General features: G+C 47.3%; 1 protein-coding gene across 1 annotated transcript in view; it reads right to left on the bottom strand.

The window, feature by feature from the left end:
- Positions 1-664: 664 nt before the first annotated feature.
- LOC110535152 (cysteine-serine-rich nuclear protein 1b) overlaps positions 665-25,592 on the bottom strand; it is a 56,662-nt gene continuing 31,734 nt past the window's right edge. The window contains exons 2-5 of the mRNA XM_021620013.2: positions 17,043-17,247; positions 3,434-3,699; positions 2,916-3,209; positions 665-2,717 (exon numbers count right to left, since the gene is read on the bottom strand). Coding sequence (XP_021475688.2) covers positions 1,638-2,717; positions 2,916-3,209; positions 3,434-3,699; positions 17,043-17,238 — 1,836 coding nt within the window. The 5' untranslated portion in view covers positions 17,239-17,247 and the 3' untranslated portion in view covers positions 665-1,637. The remainder of the gene's footprint in view (positions 2,718-2,915; positions 3,210-3,433; positions 3,700-17,042; positions 17,248-25,592) is intronic.

Below are 25,592 nucleotides of genomic sequence, written 5' to 3'. Positions count from 1 at the left end.
ATATAGGGAATAGGGTTCTATACGGCTCTGGTCTGAAGTAGTGCACTATATATAGGGAATAGGCAGCCATAGGGCTCTGGTCTGAAGTAGTGCACTATATATAGGGAATAGGGTTCTATACGGCTCTGGTCTGAAGTAGTGCACTATATATAGGGAATAGGGCTCTGGTCTGAAGTAGTGCACTATATATATGGAATGGGGAGCCATAGGGCTCTGGTCTGAAGTAGTGCACTATATATATAGGGAATAGGGAGCCATAGGGCTCTGGTCTGAAGTAGTGCACTATATATAGGGAATAGGGTTCTATAGGGCTCTGGTCTGAAGTAGTGCACTATATATAGGGAATAGGCAGCCATAGGGCTCTGGTCTGAAGTAGTGCACTATGTATAGGGAATAGGGAGTCATAGGGCTCTGGTCTAAAGTAGTGCACTATATATAGGGAATAGGGCTCTGGTCTGAAGTAGTGCACTATATATAGGGAATAGGCAGCCATAGGGCTCTGGTCTGAAGTAGTGCACTATATATAGGGAATAGGGAGCCATAGGGCTCTGGTCTAAAGTAGTGCACTATATATAGGGAATAGGGCTCTGGTCTGAAGTAGTGCACTATATATAGGGAATAGGCAGCCATAGGGCTCTGGTCTGAAGTAGTGCACTATATATAGGGAATAGGGAGCCATAGGGCTCTGGTCTGAAGTAGTGCACTATATATAGGGAATAGGGAGCCATAGGGCTCTGGTCTGAAGTAGTGCACTATATATAGGGAATAGGGAGCCATTTGGGACAAAGTCACTGATACCTAAAGTAAGATTGCATTTCCAGGTTATAAATATCAAACTGCTGCTTGAACCTACGTTTAGCAGGCATTTTTATCTGAAAATAAATTTAAAATCATAAAATAAAAAACAAAAAACAAAAAACAAATTACAAGTAAAAGTCAATCATAGATGGAGAACCAGGAAGTTATGGTTCATCAATCATCAGTTTCACAGATGACGTGCTGACCAAGGGGCTTACGGAGGGACTGCTGTACCATACCAGAGCCTTGGGCACCATTATGGGGGCCTCTAGCTTTAGGATGAAACACAGGGGTTGACCACCCCCCTTACTCCGGTCAACTGGGACGGAGCACAGAGACGTCATGGGAAACGGGGTTATGAGGACGTTGTGATTCTAGTGGGGGTGTGTCTGTGTGTGTCTGTGTGTGTCTGTAAACGCAACACAGTGTTTCAATGGCCACAACGGTCTGCTTCCTAAAGCTAGAAAAAGTCCCTGAGGTTGACATTCAACAACGTTTAAAGATTCCCTACTGACCATGTCCCCAAACAGAACAGCAACTAACACCAGTTACCCTCTGTGTTGTGTTAGTGTGGAGGGGCAGGCTTGGCTCCAGCACACGGCATCAGCGTATGGTTACAGATACATGACTCAGATTACACAATCGAGCGTTTAACACTTTTATGTTAGTCTCACTTTCTTTTTTCCAAATTAAATGTTCGCTGCCATTTCATACAGCAATAATTACCAACTGCTTTTGCTAAGATTTGGAAGGCAAGAACGGAATCTCATTAACAATAGTCAGGGGAGCGAGAAATCACAGCTTCTTCCAACAGCAGTTTACCTACCGTCCCCACTAATTCACTGCATAGCCCAGAACACAGTTGGCAGTTCAGGTCCGGTTGATTGTCTGAACGTTGCAGGGGGTTCTGGGACAGATTCTGACAGACCAATCAGAGACTCCAGGAGACAGGCCCCAGGGTCACTGGCCTGTGATTGGCTGCTGGGGTAACTAGGCAACTGGAAGTGAAAGAAGCTGTCCATGTGTTGGTATTCCTTTAGGGAGTTGTAGAGGGAGGAAGTACCCAGACAGAAACCATCAAAGAACTCCAAGTCAGACTCTGAGGACAGGCTGGCAGCGGTGCCATCTACTGAGGAAGAGGGGGTGTTGGGGCAGTCTACTGAGGAAGAGGGGGTGTTGGGGCAGTCTACTGAGGAAGAGGGGGTGTTGGGGCAGTCTACTGAGGAAGAGGGCATGTTGGAGACACTGCAGCCGCTGTGGTGGAACAGAGCGTTGCCTTGGTTAGCGTTATCATCTAACAGTTGTGTTATGGCCATGGCCCGGTTGTCTCTGTGCACCTCCAGATTGTTATTATCCTCTTGGAAGTCTGCCGTAATAAACCCTGTCAATATCCACGGCTGTTGCTGTAGACGTTGCTCGGGGCAGCAGCGGTTGTCATTGACAACGCGGTTGTTTACATTGTAGTCGTCGATGTCACTGAAGCTGAGGATGCGGCTCAGTCCGTTCTCATCCACATCATCCAGCAGAGGGTCATCCCCCCGGGAGCGCCGCCCTAACCCCACCACTAACTCCGCCCCTTCCTCTGAGTATTCACTCCCCCCAGAGGAGGCAGAGGAGTCGGTCATGTCGCTACTACAGCTGTTCTCCCTGACCGCCGCCAGCTTTGAGATGAAGTGGAAGGAGGAGCGGTCTGGGACGGAGGGGAGGTTGGACAAGGGGTTGTAGTAGTGACATGGGGCGGTCTCTTCCAGGTCCTCTTCCTCTGGTCCAGACGTCTCCTCCAGTCTCTTCTCCAGCTCTAGCTTCATGATGGTGTGGATGTAGTGGGTCTGAACCCGGCTGGAGTTGAACTCTTTACGACCTTCCTGGTTACCGCAGCCATCCTTAGTGCAGCCACAGGGAAATGACGAGTGGTCCATCTGGGGAGAGAAGAGAACGTTAAAAATCAGGTTCTGCTTTGTCCCTGAGGGTTCAGAATATTGTAGTACAGTGGACAAATAACCACTGCTCATATTGTTATGAATATAAAGTATTTAAAAACATGAGAGGTCAGTTTACTATAACATTGAAGTTGAATAAATGTTCATATGTGAGTTTTCATTAGCAAAGTGTCTTACCTGACACTTGATGCCTGCCAGGCTGCAGGCGCAGGTCTCTGGCTCACAGAAACCCTGGCAGTCACACCCACAGTCCTCCCTGGACACTCTGAGCTGCTGCAGCTGCCTCTTCTCCTCCTTCTCCACCTTCACCCCCGCAGCCTTCAGCAGGGCATGTCTCCTCTTGGAGGGATAGGGGTGGAGGAAGGAGCCGTCGTCTAGGTTACAGCTGCTAATGTCCATCTCGTCCTCTGGGATGTCTTCGAAGGTGAGGCGGTCAGCCTCCTCTGACTCCACCGTGCCTCCCTTAGTCAGCTACGAGGGAGAGACGGGGGATCATTGTGATACACAGGAAGTTATAATCAACTCCCAACTAAACAAAGTGTTCAACACCAACTCATTTGAAAGAATCAGACTTGCTATTAAAACCTTTTCACAATCAGACATCACTGCATTAGCTAACCCAGACATGGGGAACTGTGTGTCTCGTCTCCCTGTACTCAGTCAAGGCCTCAATACATACATCTCCCAGGTCTGACCTTCTGTTTGAGAGCATCCAGTTTCTCCTCTCGGAGGCGGTCGAGGAGTTTCTCCCGGCGGAGGGTGTGTTGCTCCACAGCGTACTCATCCAGGGTGTACCTGCGGAGGGCGCTGTGGCGCTGCATCATGCCCAGGGAACAGCCCCCCCTACTGGGCACGCTGCTGTAGCCCTGGCACCGCGGGAACAGGAACACTGTCAGCATGTCAAAGGTCACGTTGCCCCGCCCACCCTGCTCACACTTAGCCTTCTTCAGGATGGACTTGGCTGGAGAGAGAGGAAGAGAACGAGAAGAAAAGAGAGAGCGGGAGAGAGAGAGAGGGAGGGGGAGAGACTGGTGTTATCACACTGGTCATTCCTCAAGAGCTTTGAAGAACAAGAGACATTCACAGTGTTAACTAACCTCCAGACAAGCTTTAATGCCATACAACTCTCCTTCTGTGGCCTCCAACTGCTCTTAAATGCTAGTAAAACTAAATGCATGCTCTTCAACCGATTGCTGTCCGTACCCACCCACCCGACCAGCATCACTACTCTGGACGGTTCTGACTTAGAATATGTGGACAACTACAAATACCTAGGTGTCTGGTTAGACTGTAAACTCTCCTTCCAGACTCACATTAAACATCTCCAATCCAAAATTAAATCTAGAATCGGCTTCCTATTTTGAAACAAAGCATCCTTCACTCATGCTGCCAAACATACCCTCGTAAAACTGACCATCCTACCGATCCTTAACTTCGGCGATGTCATTTACAAAATAGCCTCCAACACTCTACTCAACAAATTGGATGCAGTCTATCACAGTGCCTTCCGTTTTGTCACCAAAGCCCCATATACCAACCACCACTGCGACCTGTACGCTCTCGTTGGCTGGCCCTCACTACATATCCGTCGCCAGACCCACTGGCTCCAGGTCATCTATTAGTCTTTGCTAGGTAAAGCCGCGCCTTATCTCAGCTCACTGGTCACCATAACAACACCCACCCGTAGCAACACCCACCCGTAGCAACACCCACCCGTACCTCCAGCAGGTATATCCCACTGGTCATCCCCAAAGCCAACACCTCCTTTGGCCACCTTTCCTCCAGTTCTCTGCTGCCGATGACTGGAACGAATTGCAAAAATCACTGAAGCTGGAGACTCATATCGCCATCACTAGCTGTCAGAGCAGCTCACATATCACTGCACCTGTACATAGCCCATCTGTAAATAGTCCACCCAATCTACCTACCTCATCCCCATACTGTATATATTTTTTTGCTCCTTTGCACCCCAGTATCTCTACTTGCACATTCATCTGCTGCATATCTATCACTACAGTGTTTAATTGCTAAATTGTAATTATTCCGCCACTACGGCCTATTTAATGCCTTACCTCCCTAATCTTACCTCATTTGCACACAATGTATATAGATTTTTCTATTGTGTTATTGACTGTATGTTTGTTTATTCCATGTGTAACTCTGTGTTGTTGTTTTTTGTCTCACTGCTTTGCTTTATCTTGGCCAGGTAGCAGTTAAATAAAGGTGAAAAAAACAAACAGGAACTGCAGTTCAAGTCACAAAGCAACTGCACTCCCCTCTACTGCCACTAGATGGAACCATGCATCAGATAACATGGAGGAGAGGCTGGTGAAACATCAGGACTGTTGAACGGAGTGACACCACAGAAGAAATGTTTTGAAAAGGAAATAGGTTGGGATTAGGAGGAGAGAGTGAGGGAGGGAGCGGAGGAAGGGAGACAGGGTTAGTAGACGGTCCAACCATATGTTTCTATACAGACACAGTAGACAGTCCAACCAACAAGAGGCTCCCACGCTGAGGTCTGTCCAACGCTGGTCCGACCAAGCTGACTCCACACTCCAAGACTGCTTCCATCACGTGGACTGGGACATGTTTCGTATTGCGTCAGATAACAATATTGACGAATACGCTGATTCGGTGTGCGAGTTCATTAGAACGTGCGTTGAAGATGTCGTTCCCATATCAACGATTAAAACATTCCCTAACCAGAAACCGTGGATTGATGGCAGCATTCGTGTGGAACTGAAAGCGCGAACCACTGCTTTTAATCAGGGCAAGGTGTCTGGTAACATGACCGAATACAAACAGTGCAGCTATTCCCTCCGCAAGGCAATCAAACAAGCTAAGCGTCAGTACAGAGACAAAGTAGAATCTCAATTCAACGGCTCAGACACAAGAGGCATGTGGCAGGGTCTACAGTCAATCACGGACTACAGGAAGAAATCCAGCCCAGTCACGGACCAGGATGTCTTGCTCCTAGGCAGACTAAATAACTTTTTTGCCCGCTTTGAGGACAATACAGTGCCACTGACACGGCCTGCAACGAAAACATGCGGCCTCTCCTTCACTGCAGCCGAGGTGAGTAAAACATTTAAACGTGTTAACCCTCGCAAGGCTGCAGGCCCAGACGGCATCCCCAGCCGCGCCCTCAGAGCATGCGCAGACCAGCTGGCCGGTGTGTTTACGGACATATTCAATCAATCCCTATACCAGTCTGCTGTTCCCACATGCTTCAAGAGGGCCACCATTGTTCCTGTTCCCAAGAAAGCTAAGGTAACTGAGCTAAACGACTACCGCCCCGTAGCACTCACATCCGTCATCATGAAGTGCTTTGAGAGACTAGTCAAGGACCATATCACCTCCACCCTACCTGACACCCTAGACCCACTCCAATTTGCTTACCGCCCAAATAGGTCCACAGACGATGCAATCTCAACCACACTGCACACTGCCCTAACCCATCTGGACAAGAGGAATACCTATGTGAGAATGCTGTTCATTGACTACAGCTCGGCATTCAACACCATAGTACCCTCCAAGCTCGTCATCAAGCTCGAGACCCTGGGTCTCGACCCCGCCCTGTGCAACTGGGTACTGGACTTCCTGACGGGCCGCCCCCGGGTGGTGAGGGTAGGCAACAACATCTCCTCCCCGCTGATCCTCAACACTGGGGCCCCACAAGGGTGCGTTCTGAGCCCTCTCCTGTACTCCCTGTTCACCCACGACTGCGTGGCCACGCACGCCTCCAACTCAATCATCAAGTTTGCGGACGACACAACAGTGGTAGGCTTGATTACCAACAACGACGAGACGGCCTACAGGGAGGAGGTGAGGGCCCTCGGAGTGTGGTGTCAGGAAAATAACCTCACACTCAACGTCAACAAAACTAAGGAGATGATTGTGGACCTCAGGAAACAGCAGAGGGAACACCCCCCGATCCACATCGATGGAACAGTAGTGGAGAGGGTAGCAAGTTTTAAGTTCCTCGGCATACACATCATAGACAAACTGAATTGGTCCACTCACACAGACAGCATCGTGAAGAAGGCGCAGCAGCGCCTCTTCAACCTCAGGAGGCTGAAGAAATTTGGCTTGTCACCAAAAGCACTCGCAAACTTCTACAGATGCACAATCGAGAGCATCCTTTCGGGCTGTATCACCGCCTGGTACGGCAACTGCTCCGCCCTCAACCGTAAGGCTCTCCAGAGGGTAGTGAGGTCTGCACAACGCATCACCGGGGGCAAACTACCTGCCCTCCAGGACACCTACACCACCCGATGTTACAGGAAGGCCATAAAGATCATCAAGGACATCAACCACCCGAGCCACTGCCTGTTCACCCCGCTATCATCCAGAAGGTGAGGTCAGTACAAGTGCATCAAAGCTGGGACCGAGAGACTGAAAAACAGCTTCTATCTCAAGGCCATCAGACTGTTAAACAGCCACCACTAACATTGAGTGGCTGCTGCCAACACACTCACAATGACACTGACTCACTCCAGCCACTTTAATAATGGGAATTGATAGGAAATGATGTAAATATATCACTAGCCACTTTAAACAACGCTACCTTATATAATGTTACTTACCCTACATTATTCATCTCATATGCATACGTATATACTGTACTCTATATCATCTACTGCATCCTTATGTAATACATGTATCACTAGCCACTTTAAACTGCCACTTTGTTTACATACTCATCTCATATGTATATACTGTACTCGATATCATCTACTGTATCTTGCCTATGCTGCTCTGTACCATCACCCATTCATATATCTTTATGTACATATTATTTATCCCTTTATCCCTTGTGTGTATAAGACAGTAGTTTTGGAATTGTTAGTTAGATTACTTGTTGGTTATTACTGCATTGTCGGAACTAGAAGCACAAGCATTTCGCTACACTCGCATTAACATCTGCTAACCATGTGTATGTGACCGTTAACATCTGCGAACCATGTGTATGTGACAAATACAATTTGATTTGATTTGAACCATATGTTTCTAAACAGACAGACAGTAGACAGTCCAACCATATGTTTCTAAACAGACAGACAGTAGACAGTCCAACCATATGTTTCTAAACAGACAGTAGACAGTCCAACCATATGTTTCTAAACAGACAGACAGTAGACAGTCCAACCATATGTTTCTAAACAGACAGTAGACAGTCCAACCATATGTTTCTAAACAGACAGACAGTAGACAGTCCAACCATATGTTTCTAAACAGACAGTAGACAGTCCAACCATATGTTTCTATACAGACAGACAGTAGACAGTCCAACCATATGTTTCTAAACAGACAGACAGTAGACAGTCCAACCATATGTTTCTATACAGACAGACAGTAGACAGTCCAACCATATGTTTCTAAACAGACAGACAGTAGACAGTCCAACCATATGTTTCTAAACAGACAGTAGACAGTCCAACCATATGTTTCTAAACAGACAGACAGTAGACAGTCCAACCATATGTTTCTAAACAGACAGTAGACAGTCCAACCATATGTTTCTATACAGACAGACAGTAGACAGTCCAACCATATGTTTCTAAACAGACAGACAGTAGACAGTCCAACCATATGTTTCTATACAGACAGACAGTAGACAGTCCAACCATATGTTTCTAAACAGACAGACAGTAGACAGTCCAACCATATGTTTCTATACAGACAGACAGTAGACAGTCCAACCATATGTTTCTAAACAGACAGACAGTAGACAGTCCAACCATATGTTTCTAAACAGACAGACAGTAGACAGTCCAACCATATGTTTCTAAACAGACAGACAGTAGACAGTCCAACCATATGTTTCTATACAGACAGACAGTAGACAGTCCAACCATATGTTTCTATACAGGCAGACAGTAGACAGTCCAACCATATGTTTCTAAACAGACAGACAGTAGACAGTCCAACCATATGTTTCTAAACAGACAGACAGTAGACAGTCCAACCATATGTTTCTAAACAGACAGACAGTAGACAGTCCAACCATATGTTTCTAAACAGACAGACAGTAGACAGTCCAAAAATATGTCTCTAAAACAGACAGACAGTCCAACTATATGTTTCTTTACAGACAGTAGACAGTCCAACCATATGTTTCTATACAGACACAGTAGACAGTCCAACCATATGTTTCTATACAGACAGACGGTCCAACCATGTTTCTATACAGACAGACAGTGGACAGTCCAACCATATGTTTCTATACAGACCGACAGCAGACAGTCCAACCATGTTTCTATACAGACAGACAGTAGACAGTCCAACCATATGTTTCTAAACAGACAGTAGACAGTCCAACCATATGTTTCTATACAGACAGTAGACAGTCCAACCATATGTTTCTATACAGACAGTAGACAGTCCAACCATATGTTTCTAAACAGACCGACAGCAGACAGTCCAACCATGTTTCTATACAGACAGTAGACAGTACAACCATATGTTTCTAAACAGACAGTAGACAGTCCAACCATATGTTTCTAAACAGACAGACAGCAGACAGTCCAACCATATGTTTCTATACAAACAGACAGTAGACAGTCCAACCATATGTTTCTATACAAACAAACAGACAGTAGACAGTCCAACCATATGTTTCTAAACAGACAGACAGTAGACAGTCCAACCATATGTTTCTATACAGGCAGACAGTAGACAGTCCAACCATATGTTTCTATACAAACAAACAGACCGTAGACAGTCCAAACATATGTTTTTAAACAGACAGTAGACAGTCCAACCATATGTTTCTAAACAGACAGACAGTAGACAGTCCAACCATATGTTTCTATACAGACAGACAGTAGACAGTCCAACCATATGTTTCTATACAGACAGACAGTAGACAGTCCAACCATATGTTTTTATACAGACAGACAGTAGACAGTCCAACCATATGTTTCTATACAGACAGACAGACAGACAGACAGACAGACAGACAGACAGTAGACAGTCCAACCATATATTTCTAAACAGACAGACAGTAGACAGTCCAACCATATGTTTCTATACAGACAGACAGTAGACAGTCCAACCTATGTCTCCTACAGGTATGCTTTTTCTCTATATTTAAGACATAAGTTCCTTACACCACCGAACATAAGTTCTTGGGGTGGCAGGTAGCCTAGTGGTTAGAGCGTTGGACTGGTAACCGAAAGGTTGCAAGATCAAATCCCTGAGCTGACAAGGTAAAAATCTGTCGTTCTGCCCATTAACTAGGGCGTCATTGAAAATAAGAAATTGTTCTTAACTGACTTGCCTAGTAAAATAAATAAAATTAAGTGAACATTTTTTAAACACATTTTTAATACATCTATTATATCTTTATATATGACACATTTTACTTCACTACATTCCTAAAGAAAATAATGTACTTTTCACTCCATACATTTTCCCTGACACCCAAAAGTACTTGGGTGTCATCACACACCTGGTGTCCTGCTAGATTCTGGCCAGCCACAACATCACAGATCACACACCTGGTGTCCTGCTAGATTCACACACTTATCAACAGAACATCCCTGGTCATCTCTACTGCCTCTGATCTAGAGGACTCACTAAACAGAGAACATCCCTGGTCATCTCTACTGTCTCTGATGTGGAGGACTCACTAAACAGAGAACATCCCTGGTCATCCCTACTGCCTCTGATCTGGAGGACTCACTAAACAGAGAACATCCCTGGTCATCTCTACTGCCTCTGACCTGGAGGACTCACTAAACAGAGAACATCTCTGGTCATCTCTACTGCCTCTGATCTAGAGGACTCACTAAACAGAGAACATCCCTGGTCATCTCTACTGTCTCTGATGTGGAGGACTCACTAAACAGAGAACATCCCTGGTCATCCCTACTGCCTCTGATCTGGAGGACTCACTAAACAGAGAACATCCCTGGTCATCTCTACTGTCTCTGATGTGGAGGACTCACTAAACAGAGAACATCCCTGGTCATCCCTACTGCCTCCGATCTGGTGGACTCACTAAACAGAGAACATCCCTGGTCATCCCTACTGCCTCCGATCTGGTGGACTCACTAAACAGACATGCTTCTTTTGTAAATGATGTCTGAGTGTTGGAGTGTGCCCCTGGCTAGCTGTAAAAATATAAAATAATAATACAATTGTTCTGTCTAGTTTGCTTAATATAAGTATATTTTAGAAATTACATTTACTTTTGATACTTAAGTATATTTAAAACCAAATACTAGTATAATTTTACCGGGTGACATCCACCTTTAATTTGAGTCATTTTTTATTAAAAGGCTGTGTTTCCTTTTACTCAAGTTTGGGGCCCTCCACTGCATATGCTTCTCCCCACGTTGGAGGAACCAGCAGCTACTCTTCCTGGGGTTTATTATGGATCCCCATTAGTTCTTTCCAAGGCAGCAGCTACTCTTCCTGGGGGTTTATTATGGATCCCCATTAGTTCCTGTCAAGGCAGCAGCTACTCTTCCTGGGGGTTTATTATGGATCCCCATTAGTTCCTGTCAAGGCAGCAGCTACTCTTCCTGGGGGTTTATTATGGATCCCCATTAGTTCCTGCCAAGGCAGCAGCTACTCTTCCTGGGGGTTTATTATGGATCATCATTAGTTCCTACCAAGGCAGCAGCTACTCTTCCTGGGTTTTATTATGGATCCCCATTAGTTCCTGCCAGGTCAGCAGCTACTCTTCCTGGGGATTATTATGGATCCCCATTAGTTCCTGCCAAGGCAGCAGCTACTCTTCCTGGGGTTTATTATGGATCCCCATTAGTTCCTGCCAGGTCAGCAGCTACTCTTCCTGGGGTTTATTATGGATCCCCATTAGTTCCTGCCAAGGCAGAAGCTACTCTTCCTGGGGGTTTATTATGGATCCTCATTAGTTCCTACCAAGGCAGCAGCTACTCTTCCTGGGGTTTATTATGGATCCCCATTAGTTATTGCCAAGGCAGCAGCTACTCTTCCTGGGGTTTATTACAGATACCCATTAGTTATTGCCAAGGCAGCAGCTACTCTTCCTGGGGTTTATTATGGATCCCCATTAGTTCCTGCCAAGGCAGCAGCTACTCTTCCTGGGGTTTATTATGGATCCTCATTAGTTCTTGCCAAGGCAGCAGCTACTCTTCCTGGGGTTTATTACAGATACCCATTAGTTATTGCCAAGGCAGCAGCTACTCTTCCTGGGGTTTATTATGGATCACCATTAGTTCCTGCCAAGGCAGCAGCTACTCTTCCTGGGGTTTATTATGGATCCCCATTAGTTCCTGCCAAGGCAGAAGCTACTCTTCCTGGGGTTTATTACAGATACCCATTAGTTATTGCCAAGGCAGCAGCTACTCTTCCTGGGGTTTATTATGGATCCCCATTAGTTCCTGCCAAGGCAGAAGCTACTCTTCCTGGGGTCCAGCAAGATTAAGGCAGTTTATACAATTTTTAAAACATTACAATACATTCACAGATCGTGTGCCCTCAGGCCCCTACTCCACCACATATATACAGTACACAATCCATGTGTACATGTGTGTATAGCGGGTATGCTATCGTGTGTGTGTCTCTCTGCAGATATGTTTGTGCTGCTTCACAGTCCGTTCCATAAGGTGTTTTTTTAATCTGTTTTTTAAATCTAATTTTACTGCTTGAGTCAGTTACTTGATGTGGAATAGAGATCCATGTAGTCATGACTCTATGTAGTACTCTTATAGTCTGTTCTGGACTTGGGGACTGTGAAGAGACCTCTGGTGGCATGTCTTGTGGGGTATGCATGGGTGTCTGAGCTGTGGTGCCAGTAGTTCAAACAGACAGCTTGGTACATTCAACAAGTCAATACCTCTCACAAATACAAGTAGTGATGAAGTCAATCTCTCCTCCACTGTGAGCCAGGATAGATTGACATGCATATTATTAATATTACCTCTCTTGTACATCCAAGGCCAGCAGTGCTGCCCTGTCCTGAACCAATTGCAATTTTCCTAAATCCTTTCTTGTGGCACCTGACCACACGACTGAACAGTAGTCCAGGTGCAACAAAACTAGGGCCTGTAGGACCTGCCTTGTTGGTGTTGTTAAGAAGGTAGAGCAGCGCTTTATTACAGACAGACTTCTCCCCATCTTAGCTACTGTTGTATCAATATGTTTTGACCATGACAGTTTACAATCCAGGGTTACTTCAAGCAGTTTAGTCACCTCAACTTGCTTAATTTCCACATGATTTATTACAAGATTTAGTGAATGATTTGTCCCAAATCAATGGTTTAAGTTGTTGAAATATTTAGGACTAACTTATTCCTTGCCACCCACTCTGAAACTAACTGCAGCTCTTTGTTAAGTGTTGCAGTCATTTCAGTCGCTGTAGTAGATGACATGTATAGTGTTGAGTCATCCACATACATAGACACACTGGCTTTCCTCAAAGGCAGTGGGAATTCATTACTTTGAAAAAAGTAAAAGGGCCTAGACAGCTGCCTTGGGGTGAGGCTTCTATTAAAGAACACTGTGTTCTGTTAGACAGGTAACTCATTATCCACAATATAGCAGGGGGCTAGTAAAGCCATAACACAAGTTTTTCCAGCAGTAGACTATGATCGATAATGTCAAAAGCTGCAATGAAGTCTAACAAAACTGTCCCTACAATCTTTTCATCATCAATTTCTCTCAGCCAATCATGAGTCATTTGTGTAAGTGCTGTGATTGTTGACTGTCCTTCCCTATAAGCATGCTGAAAGTTTGTCATTTTGTTTAATGTAAAATAGCATTGTATCTGGTCAAACAATTTTTCCAAAAGTTTACTAAAGGTTTGGTAACCGGCTGATTGGTCAGCTATTTGAGCCAGTAAAGGGGGCTTTACTATTCTTGGGTAGGGGAATGACTTTAGCTTCCCTCCAGGCCTGAGGGCGCACGCTTTCTAGTAGGGTTAAAATGAAGATGTGGCAATATCGTCTGCTATTATCCTCAGTAATATTTCCATCCAAGTTGTCAGACCTCGGTGGCTTGTCATTGTTGATAGACAATATTTTCACCTCTTCCACACTAACTTTAGAGAATTTAAAATTACAATGTTTCAAAATTTGGTCAGTTATATTTGGATGTGTAGTGTCAGCATTTGCATGTTATGCCTCCTACATTTGCTAATCTTTCCAATGGGAAAAAAGTAATTAAAGTAGTTGGCAATATCATTTGGTTTTGTGATGAATGAGCCATCTGATTCAATTAATGATGGAGCCGAGTTTGCCTTTTTCCCCAGAATTTAATTTAAGGTGCTCCAAAGCTTTTTACTATCATTCATCTAGGTTTCATAGTGTAGTTTATTTTTCCGTTGATTGTCTTGCTCCTCTTGCTGTGCTCCATCGACTCTGCTATCAGGTGGGGGAGCTCCGGGCAACACCGGCCAGTCGGGTAACAAGGTGGAGATGCATCCAACAAGCGCAAACGCCATCAAGCCACCGGCGTAGAAAATGTAAACATTCCACTCTGCGTTTTCCTCAGTTTCATAGTAGACAGGCGACCTGCGTGATCAGTGAAGCGACCTCAACCTCAAGCCTATAATTCTCGGCAAGCAAACAATTACAGCATTGGAACTCTGAGGGATCCGGTTTGTCCTGAAATAAAGTGTAGTAGATGAAGCTCCTACAGCTCTGGAAACATTCATTTACTTCTTCAGTCAAAGAGGAGAAAACTCATCGGGGACTAACTTCATTAGCTTAATGGCTAACAGCTTAGCATCTCTGTCAAGTCGACTTCAACACGTCTGATAAGTGGGATTCTGGGACAACAAATAGCGGTCCTTGCTGTTAAAAGCCGCGTCACGGAATCCATGCAAAAATAAGTTCTGTATTCATATTTAATGAATAGTGGTTTGTTTCAATCAAAAATAAGAAACCAAGTGTTTTCCAGCTGCACACTCTGATGACGTGTTTTTTTTCCTTCAGACTCCATGAAATGACTACCTCTTCCTAAATATTTGGTATTCACTGCAGGCCTCCCTTTATGGTCTCAAACTGGTCTTGAATGTACAAATAAATTAGTTCATGACCTTTACCAGAGCTAGAACTCTGCCAGAGACTGTTAGCAGTAGCAACTGTTGTTTTCTCTGTAATTGATTATGGTGACTTGTTGTATATGCATGCAAGCCTCTGTCTTACAGAGACTGGACTCTGTTTATCATGCAGCCTTGTGCTTTATTACAAATGCCAAGTCACTTACCCACCATTGCACCTTGTACCAAATGGAAGGTTGGACCTCTATATGCACAGAAAGATACATTTGTATGTGTTCACCTACAAAGCCCTTTTGGGTAAACTCCCTCTTTACCTCTGTGGTCCGGTCTCCTTCCCCACCAGCAGTTACCATACCCGGTCTGCTAGGTGGTTGCTACTTTGCTAAGTCCCCCAGGACATTCACAGTATTAGGCAAGACTCGTCTTGTGCACCAGAGGCATGGAATAGTCTACAATCCACGATTCATCTAGATATGTTGGTGCCACTGACTGACTTTAAAATATTGATGGGAGACTGTTAGAGGAGTGTAAATGCTTTTAGGCTGCATTAGTTTGTTGTGTGTTTTAATGATGTAATGTATTGATTGTTGCCGTCTTCTCCCTTGAAAAAGAGACTGTGTCTAAATGGGCTTATCCTGGTTAAATAAAAAAAAACTGTCTCCATTAGATGAACACAGAAAGTATCCTCTATTCATCGCTCCAACATGCTTTAGTCCCCCTCTCTATTGCTCTCCCCCCATCCCTCCCTCCCTACTCTTCCAGGCAGGCAGGCAGCACCTGTGCTGGATGAGTGCCCAGGGCCCAGACAAGGCTCTGTGTGTTCTCCCTGTCTAGCCATCTTCCTCTCTCTCTGGCACCATCCTGGGAACCCTAACAACTGTTTGCCCTTCTGTCCACAGACCCAAAAAATGACCACAGTCCCCTAAATGCCAGACCGACAGACAGACAGAGACTAGACCCCACACAGTTAGTTTTACCTTCCTATCAGTCTGAGTGAGAGGTGTATCTCTGCTTCCCCTAGGGCTGTAAGCAGGTAGGATAAGCGCTAACCTATCCTAATACATAATTCATGTTGAGAGAGAATCTATGGGCCTGGGGGAAAAAAAACGTATTCATCCATGACCAGCCTTTCAAAGCACTTCATGGCTACAGCCGTGGGTGCTACGGGTCTGTAGTCATTTAGGCAGGTTACCTTAGTGTTCTTGGGCACAGGCATTATGTTGGTCTCCTTAAAACATGTTGGTATTACAGACTCCGACAGGGAGAGGTTTTAAAATGTCAGTGAAGACACTTGCCAGTTGGTCAGAGCATGCTCGGAGTACACGTCCTGGTAATCCATCTGGCCCCACAGCCTTGTGAATGTTGACCTGTCTAAAGGTCTTACTCACGTCGGCTGCGGAGAGCGTGATCGCACAGTCTTCCGGTACAGCTGGTGCTCTCATGCATGTTTCAGTGTTATTTGAGCCGAAGCGAGCATAGAAAGGTTTAGCTCGTCCGTTAGGCTTGTGTCACAGGGCAGCTCTCGGCTGTACTTCCCTTTGTAGTCTGTAATGGTATGCAGGCCCTGCCACATCTGACGAGAGTCAGAGCCGGTGTAGTACTCTGTACCGGTACCCCCTGTATTTTGCCTCGTTATTCTTATTGTGCTACTTTTTATTATAGTCTACTCTGTAAATATTTTCTTAACCAACAGTGCAGTTCAAGAAGAGTTAAGGGCTTGTAAGTAAGCATCACTTGTTGTATTCGGCACATGTGACAAATAAAGTTTGCTTTGATTTGAGATGGAGGGGGGGGGCGTCAGTGCAGATAGCCCGGGTAACCATTTAATGAACTATTTAGCAGTCTTATGGGAGAAGCTGTTTAGGAGCCTGTCGGTCCGAGCGCCGATGCTTCGGTACCATTTGCCGGACAATAGCACAATCTATGGCTTGGGTGGCTGGAGCCCATTGTTCAGCCTTTCCCGACACCGCCTGGTACAGAGGTCCTGGATGGCAGGGAGATCTGCCTCAGTGATGCACTGGGCCGTCCGCACACCATCTGCAGTGCTTTGTGGTCAAGGTGGTGCGTTTGACATACCAAGCGGTGATGCACTGGGCCGTCCGCACCACCATCTGCAGTGCTTTGTGGTCAAGGGTGTGCGTTTGGCAGTGATGCTGCCAGTTAAGACGTTCTCCGTGTTACAGCTGTAGAACATTTTGTGGATATGAGGGCCCATGCCAAATCTTCTCAGCCTCCTGAGGTTAGTGGAGATTAGTGAAAGCGTAGTGAAGGTTAGTGAAGCCTGAGGAAGTAGATTAGATACTCACTGTTGTAGTGTGTGTCTGGAGAGCCAGGGTTGCTGGGTGTTGAGTCAAGGGTGTCTGAGTAGCAGCTCTCGCCCTCCGAGTCCCACCCGGAGTAAGCTGAGGATGACAGGGAGGAGGACGAGGAGTAGCACTGGTCCTCATCACAGACCTCCTCAAACTTCCTCTTCAGTAGACCGCTCATGGCTCTAGCTAGCATGGAGCTGATCTGAGAAACACAGGGAGAGGAGACAGGGTTATTAGCATGGGGCTAGCTAGCATGGGCCTGATCTGAGGAACACAGGGAGTGGAGAGAGGGGTTATTAACATGTTTACAATTAGCATAATCAGCATGTCATAACTGCAGTGGGTTGTGATTATGGTAATGATTATAGGCGTCCTACACAAGAAGGCCTCAGGGTTAATATAAGTCGCATTAAACTAACTATTATCATATCATCTGATTATCCTACTATGAATAATATCCATAGCCTACTATAATAAAGCCTGAAAACCCCTGGTGGTACTCATGGGCATATGTTCTCTAATCAGAGCATAGGCCTAATAGGCTGGATTTGCTACGACCATAAACAGATGAGTGAAATGTACGATGGAAATTGCTGAGTACAAGCTAGTCCTGTGCTGCCATGTGAGGCCCTGCAGAACACACCTCAGACACAGAGAGAGTGACGGGGGGTGAGAGCGAGAGGGGGGGTGAGAGTGAGAGAGCGAGAGGGGGGGGTGAGAGCGAGAGAGGGGTGAGAGCGAGAGAGGGGTGAGAGCGAGAGAGCGAGATGGGGGTGAGAGCGAGAGAGCGAGAGGGGGGGTGAGAGCGAGAGTGGGGTGAGAGTGAGAGAGCGAGAGCGAGAGGGGGGGTGAGAGCGAGAGGGGGGTGAGAGCGAGAGGGCGAGGGGGGTGAGAGCGAGAGAGCGAGAGGGGGTGAGAGCGAGAGAGCGAGGGGGGGTGAGAGGGGGGATGAGAGGGGGGATGAGAATGAGAGAGGGGGGATGAAAGGGGGATGAGAGCGTAATGATGGGTAGAAAACTCAGGATACTAGCCAATGAGGACATGTCAACCTGAACAAGTCTAAAACAGTACTGGTACAGGCCAACCTGAACAGTACTGGTACAGGCCAACCTGAACAGTACTGGTACAGGCCAACCTGAACAGTACTGGTACAGGCCAACCTGAACAGTACTGGTACAGGCCAACCTGAACAGTTTCAGCTGGACTTCCACTGAATCAAAGAGGGAGCTCAGCAGGAGAAGCTCTCTTGAGAAAGACTCTCCCACCCCAAACAAGTCAGACATCTTCCTTAAACAACCCCACAGATGAGCAACCCCAAGCGGAAAGACAACCTCCCAGCACAGAGCACTACTCCCTTACTGAAATGAAGGATAAAATCACCCGGCTGGAGGTAAGGCGGAGCTGGAACAGCAGGTGAGAACAGCAAAGGAGAAGAAGGTCAGAAAGATGTGTGACATAACAACACATTAAAGAGCTGGCAACCCCACACAGAGAAACCAGCAGAACAGTCCACCTCAAATCCTGACCAAAGTCTCAACACTACAGCAGAACAGATAAATGAAGAACCCCAAGCCCAGCGGACCCCAGACCCTCCTAGCACCCCCCCCCCCCCCCCCAATCAGCCCACCTGATAGCCCTCCTGACAACCCCACCACACCCACAAGCTACAGATTGTACTCCTTATGGACTCCAATGGGAAATAAATACAACACACAGGCTCTAAACTCTGGTCTCCTTTTGTCTGAGGACCAACAAGGGACACCCAGCCACAGAATAATACACACAGGCAAGAACAACCTGAGAACACAGCAGGAAAGGGTGTTAATGAAAAAGCTTCTTCTACTTTCCCCAACACACAACTGGTTATCTCCACCCTGCTACCACAAAAATACTTCCACCCTGCTACCATACAGCGGGTAAATGTAAGTATTTCCCGTGACTGTGTCTCAAAACCAAATGTTTACCTGGCCCACCACTCCACCCAGGAGTCTTCACCACTAACACCCCATCAGCTGAGACCAGGAGTCTTCACCACTAACATCCCATCAGCTGAGACCAGGAATCTTCACCACTAGCATCCCATCAGCTGAGACCAGGAGTCTTCACCACTAGCATCCCATCAGCTGAGACCAGGAGTCTTCACCACTAGCATCCCATCAGCTGAGACCAGGAGTATTCACCACTAACACCCAATCAGCTGAGACCAGGAGTCTTCACCACTAACACCCCATCAGCTGAGACCAGGAGTCTTCACCACTAACACCCCATCAGATGAGACCAGGAGTCTTCACCACTAAAATCCCATCAGCTGAGACCAGGAGTCTTCACCACTAACACCCCATCAGATGAGACCAGGAGTCTTCACCACTAAAATCCCATCAGCTGAGACCAGGAGTCTTCACCACTAACAGCCCATCAGCTGAGACCAGGAGTCTTCACCACTAACATCCATCAGATGAGACCAGGAGTCTTCACCACTAAAATCCCATCAACTGAGACCAGGAGTCTTCACCACTAACATCCCATCAGCTGAGACCAGGAGTCTGAGTCTTTACCACTAACATCCCATCAGCTGAGACCAGGAGTCTTCACCACTAACATCCCATCAGCTGAGACCAGGAGTCTTCACCACTAACATCCCATCAGCTGAGACGAGGAGTCTTCACCACTAACATCCAATCAGCTGAGACCAGGAATCTTCACCACTAACATCCCATCAGCTGAGACCAGGAGTCTTCACCACTAACATCCAATCAGCTGAGACCAGGAGTCTTCACCACTAACATCCCATCAGCTGAGACCAGGAGTCTTCACCACAAACATCCCATCAGCTGAGACCAGGAGTCTTCACCACAAACATCCCATCAGCTGAGACCCGGAGTCTTCATGACTAGCACCCCATTAGCTGAGACCAGGAGTCTTCACCATTAGCATCCCATCAGCTGAGACCAGGAGTCAGTCTTCACCACTAACATACCATCAGCTGAGACCAGGAGTCAGTCTTCACCACTAACATCCCATCAGCTGAGACCAGGAGTCTTCACCACTAACATCCCATCAGCTGAGACCAGGAGTCTTCACCACTAGCATCCCATCAGCTGAGACCAGGAGTCTTCACCACTAGCATCCCATCAGCTGAGACCAGGAGTCTTCACCACTAGCACCCCATTAGCTGAGACCAGGAGTCTTCACCACTAGCATCCCATCAGCTGAGACCAGGAGTCTTCATTGACCCCCCTGTACACTGCTGCTACTCACAGTTTATCATCTATGCAAAGCCACTTCACCCCCACCTACATGTACAGATTACCTCAACTAGCCTGTACCCCTGTACACTGACTCGGTACCGGTACCGAGACCAGGAGTCAGTCTTCACCACTAACATCCCATCAGCTGAGACCAGGAGTCTTCACCACTAACATCCCATCAGCTGAGACCAGGAGTCTTCACCACTAGCATCCCATCAGCTGAGACCAGGAGTCTTCACCACTAGCATCCCATCAGCTGAGACCAGGAGTCTTCACCACTAGCATCCCATCAGCTTAGACCAGGAGTCGGAGTCTTCACCACTACCATCCCATCAGCTGAGACCAGGAGTCTTCACCACTAGCATCCCATCAGCTGAGACCAGGAGTATTCACCACTAACATCCAATCAGCTGAGACCAGAAGTCTTCACCACTAGCATCCCATCAGCTGAGACCAGGAGTCGGAGTCTTCACCACTACCATCCCATCAGCTGAGACCAGGAGTCTTCACCACTAACATCCCATCAGCTGAGACCAGGAGTCTTCACCACTAGCATCCCATCAGCTGAGACCAGCAGTCGGAGTCTTCACCACTACCATCCCATCAGCTGAGACCAGGAGTCTTCACCACTACCATCCCATCAGCTGAGACCAGGAGTCTTCACCACTAACATCCATCAGCTGAGACCAGGAGTCTTCACCACTAACAGCCATCAGCTGAGACCAGGAGTCTCCACCACTAACATCCCATCAGCTGAGACCAGGAGTCTTCACCACTAACATCCCATCAGCTGAGACCAGGAGTCTTCATTGACCCCCCTGTACACTGCTGCTACTCACAGTTTATCATCTATGCAAAGCCACTTCACCCCCACCTACATGTACAGATTACCTCAACTAGCCTGTACCCCTGTACACTGACTCGGTACCGGTACCCTGTATATAACCTGCACACTGACTCTGTACCGGTACCCCCTGTATATAGTCATCACATTGACTCTGTACCTGTACCCCTGTATATAGCCTCCACACTGACTCTGTACCAGTACCCCCTGTATATAGCCATCACATTGTACCTGTAACCCCTGTATATAGCCTCCACATTGACTCTGTGCCGGAACCCCCTGTATATAGCCTCCACATTGACTCTGTACCGGTGCCCCCTGTATATAGCCTCCACACTGACTCAGTACCGGTACCCCCTGTATATAGCCTCCACACTGACTCAGTACCGGTGCCCCTTGTATATAGCCATCACATTGACTCTGTACTTGTACCCCCTGTATATAGCCTCCACATTGACTCTGTACCGTAACACCCTGTATATAGCCTCCACATTGACTCTGTACCAGAACCCCCTGTATATAGCCTTCACATGGACTCTGTACCAGAACCCCCTGTATATAGCCTTCACATGGACTCTGTACCAGAACCCCCTGTATATAGCCTTCACATGGACTCTGTACCGGTACCCCCTGTATATATCCTCCACATTGACTCTGTACCGGTACCCCCTGTATATAGCCTCCACATTGACTCTGTACCGGTACCCCCTGTATATAGCCTCCACACTGACCTACTCCTCTACCCTACCCCTCTACCCCTCTACCCTACTCCTCTGCCCCTCTACCCTACTCCTCTATCACTCTACCCCTCTACCCTACCCTCTCCTCTACCCTACTCCTCTACCCTACCCCTCTACCCTACCCCTCTACCCTACCCCTCTACTCTTCTACCCTACTCTTCTACCCCTCTACCCTACTCCTCTACCCTACTCCTCTACCCTACTCCTCTACCCTACTCCTCTACCCTACCCCTCTACCACACTGACAGTGTCTGGCAGACAGTGTCTGGCAGTGTGCGCTCTGACCGCTCAGAGAGCGAAATGCTCTGAATTTACAATAGGAAAATCTGACAACGCTCTGAATTTACAAACGCCCAGGGCGCACTCTGGCACTCCAGAATGAATTCAATAACACACCCCAGATTAAATATAATAAACACACCCGAAGATGTAAAATGTCTAGCTAGCAATTTGTTATGCTAACAAGCTAGCAAGAGGTTGAATCGCAACAGCATCAACTTCCAGTAGACAGGCAAAGAGCTAGTACGCTTAACTGAAAGGAAACTGTTCGTTTACAGTATACTAAAATGAACTAATAGTATATACACACTCATTAAGTATGTAGTATACAGTATGGGTATTGGAACAACAAGACTCATCACTAACATCCCATTAGCTGAGACCAGGAGTCTTCACCACTAGCATCCCATCAGCTGAGACCAGGAGTCTTCACCACTAGCATCCCATCAGCTGAGACCAGGAGTCTTCACCACTAGCATCCCATCAGCTGAGACCAGGAGTATTCACCACTAACACCCAATCAGCTGAGACCAGGAGTCTTCACCACTAACACCCCATCAGCTGAGACCAGGAGTCTTCACCACTAACACCCCATCAGATGAGACCAGGAGTCTTCACCACTAAAATCCCATCAGCTGAGACCAGGAGTCTTCACCACTAACAGCCCATCAGCTGAGACCAGGAGTCTTCACCACTAACATCCATCAGATGAGACCAGGAGTCTTCACCACTAAAATCCCATCAACTGAGACCAGGAGTCTTCACCACTAACATCCCATCAGCTGAGACCAGGAGTCTGAGTCTTTACCACTAACATCCCATCAGCTGAGACCAGGAGTCTTCACCACTAACATCCCATCAGCTGAGACCAGGAGTCTTCACCACTAACATCCCATCAGCTGAGACGAGGAGTCTTCACCACTAACATCCAATCAGCTGAGACCAGGAATCTTCACCACTAACATCCCATCAGCTGAGACCAGGAGTCTTCACCACTAACATCCAATCAGCTGAGACCAGGAGTCTTCACCACTAACATCCCATCAGCTGAGACCAGGAGTCTTCACCACAAACATCCCATCAGCTGAGACCAGGAGTCTTCACCACTAGCATCCCATCAGCTGAGACCCGGAGTCTTCATGACTAGCACCCCATTAGCTGAGACCAGGAGTCTTCACCATTAGCATCCCATCAGCTGAGACCAGGAGTCAGTCTTCACCACTAACATACCATCAGCTGAGACCAGGAGTCAGTCTTCACCACTAACATCCCATCAGCTGAGACCAGGAGTCTTCACCACTAACATCCCATCAGCTGAGACCAGGAGTCTTCACCACTAGCATCCCATCAGCTGAGACCAGGAGTCTTCACCACTAGCATCCCATCAGCTGAGACCAGGAGTCTTCACCACTAGCACCCCATTAGCTGAGACCAGGAGTCTTCACCACTAGCATCCCATCAGCTGAGACCAGGAGTCTTCACCACTAGCACCCCATTAGCTGAGACCAGGAGTCTTCACCATTAGCATCCCATCAGCTGAGACCAGGAGTCAGTCTTCACCACTAACATCCCATCAGCTGAGACCAGGAGTCTTCACCACTAACATCCCATCAGCTGAGACCAGGAGTCTTCACCACTAGCATCCCATCAGCTGAGACCAGGAGTCTTCACCACTAACATCCCATCAGCTGAGACCAGGAGTCGGAGTCTTCACCACTACCATCCCATCAGCTGAGACCAGGAGTCTTCACCACTAACATCCATCAGCTGAGACCAGGAGTCTTCACCACTACCATCCAATCAGCTGAGACCAGGAGTCTTCACCACTAACATCCATCAGCTGAGACCAGGAGTCTTCACCACTAACACCCCATCAGCTGAGACCAGGAGTCTTCATGACTAGCACCCCATTAGCTGAGACCAGGAGTCTTCACCATTAGCATCCCATCAGCTGAGACCAGGAGTCAGTCTTCACCACTAACATCCCATCAGCTGAGACCAGGAGTCTTCACCACTAACACCCCATCAGCTGAGACCAGGAGTCAGAGTCTTCAACACTAACACCCCATCAGCTGAGACCAGGAGTCTTCATGACTAGCACCCCATTAGCTGAGACCAGGAGTCTTCACCATTAGCATCCCATCAGCTGAGACCAGGAGTCAGTCTTCACCACTAACATCCCATCAGCTGAGACCAGGAGTCTTCACCACTAACATCCCATCAGCTGAGACCAGGAGTCTTCACCACTAGCATCCCATCAGCTGAGACCAGGAGTCTTCACCACTAGCATCCCATCAGCTGAGACCAGGAGTCTTCACCACTAGCATCCCATCAGCTTAGACCAGGAGTCGGAGTCTTCACCACTACCATCCCATCAGCTGAGACCAGGAGTCTTCACCACTAGCATCCCATCAGCTGAGACCAGGAGTATTCACCACTAACATCCAATCAGCTGAGACCAGAAGTCTTCACCACTAGCATCCCATCAGCTGAGACCAGGAGTCGGAGTCTTCACCACTACCATCCCATCAGCTGAGACCAGGAGTCTTCACCACTAACATCCCATCAGCTGAGACCAGGAGTCTTCACCACTAGCATCCCATCAGCTGAGACCAGCAGTCGGAGTCTTCACCACTACCATCCCATCAGCTGAGACCAGGAGTCTTCACCACTACCATCCCATCAGCTGAGACCAGGAGTCTTCACCACTAACATCCATCAGCTGAGACCAGGAGTCTTCACCACTAACAGCCATCAGCTGAGACCAGGAGTCTCCACCACTAACATCCCATCAGCTGAGACCAGGAGTCTTCACCACTAACATCCCATCAGCTGAGACCAGGAGTCTTCATTGACCCCCCTGTACACTGCTGCTACTCACAGTTTATCATCTATGCAAAGCCACTTCACCCCCACCTACATGTACAGATTACCTCAACTAGCCTGTACCCCTGTACACTGACTCGGTACCGGTACCCTGTATATAACCTGCACACTGACTCTGTACCGGTACCCCCTGTATATAGTCATCACATTGACTCTGTACCTGTACCCCTGTATATAGCCTCCACACTGACTCTGTACCAGTACCCCCTGTATATAGCCATCACATTGTACCTGTAACCCCTGTATATAGCCTCCACATTGACTCTGTGCCGGAACCCCCTGTATATAGCCTCCACATTGACTCTGTACCGGTGCCCCCTGTATATAGCCTCCACACTGACTCAGTACCGGTACCCCCTGTATATAGCCTCCACACTGACTCAGTACCGGTGCCCCTTGTATATAGCCATCACATTGACTCTGTACTTGTACCCCCTGTATATAGCCTCCACATTGACTCTGTACCGTAACACCCTGTATATAGCCTCCACATTGACTCTGTACCAGAACCCCCTGTATATAGCCTTCACATGGACTCTGTACTTGTACC

Source organism: Oncorhynchus mykiss, chromosome 11, assembly GCF_013265735.2.
Source record: "Oncorhynchus mykiss isolate Arlee chromosome 11, USDA_OmykA_1.1, whole genome shotgun sequence".
Classification (NCBI taxonomy): domain Eukaryota; kingdom Metazoa; phylum Chordata; class Actinopteri; order Salmoniformes; family Salmonidae; genus Oncorhynchus; species Oncorhynchus mykiss.
Note: the sequence above shows the minus strand (reverse complement) of the source record. Positions and strands in the feature narration are given on the sequence as shown.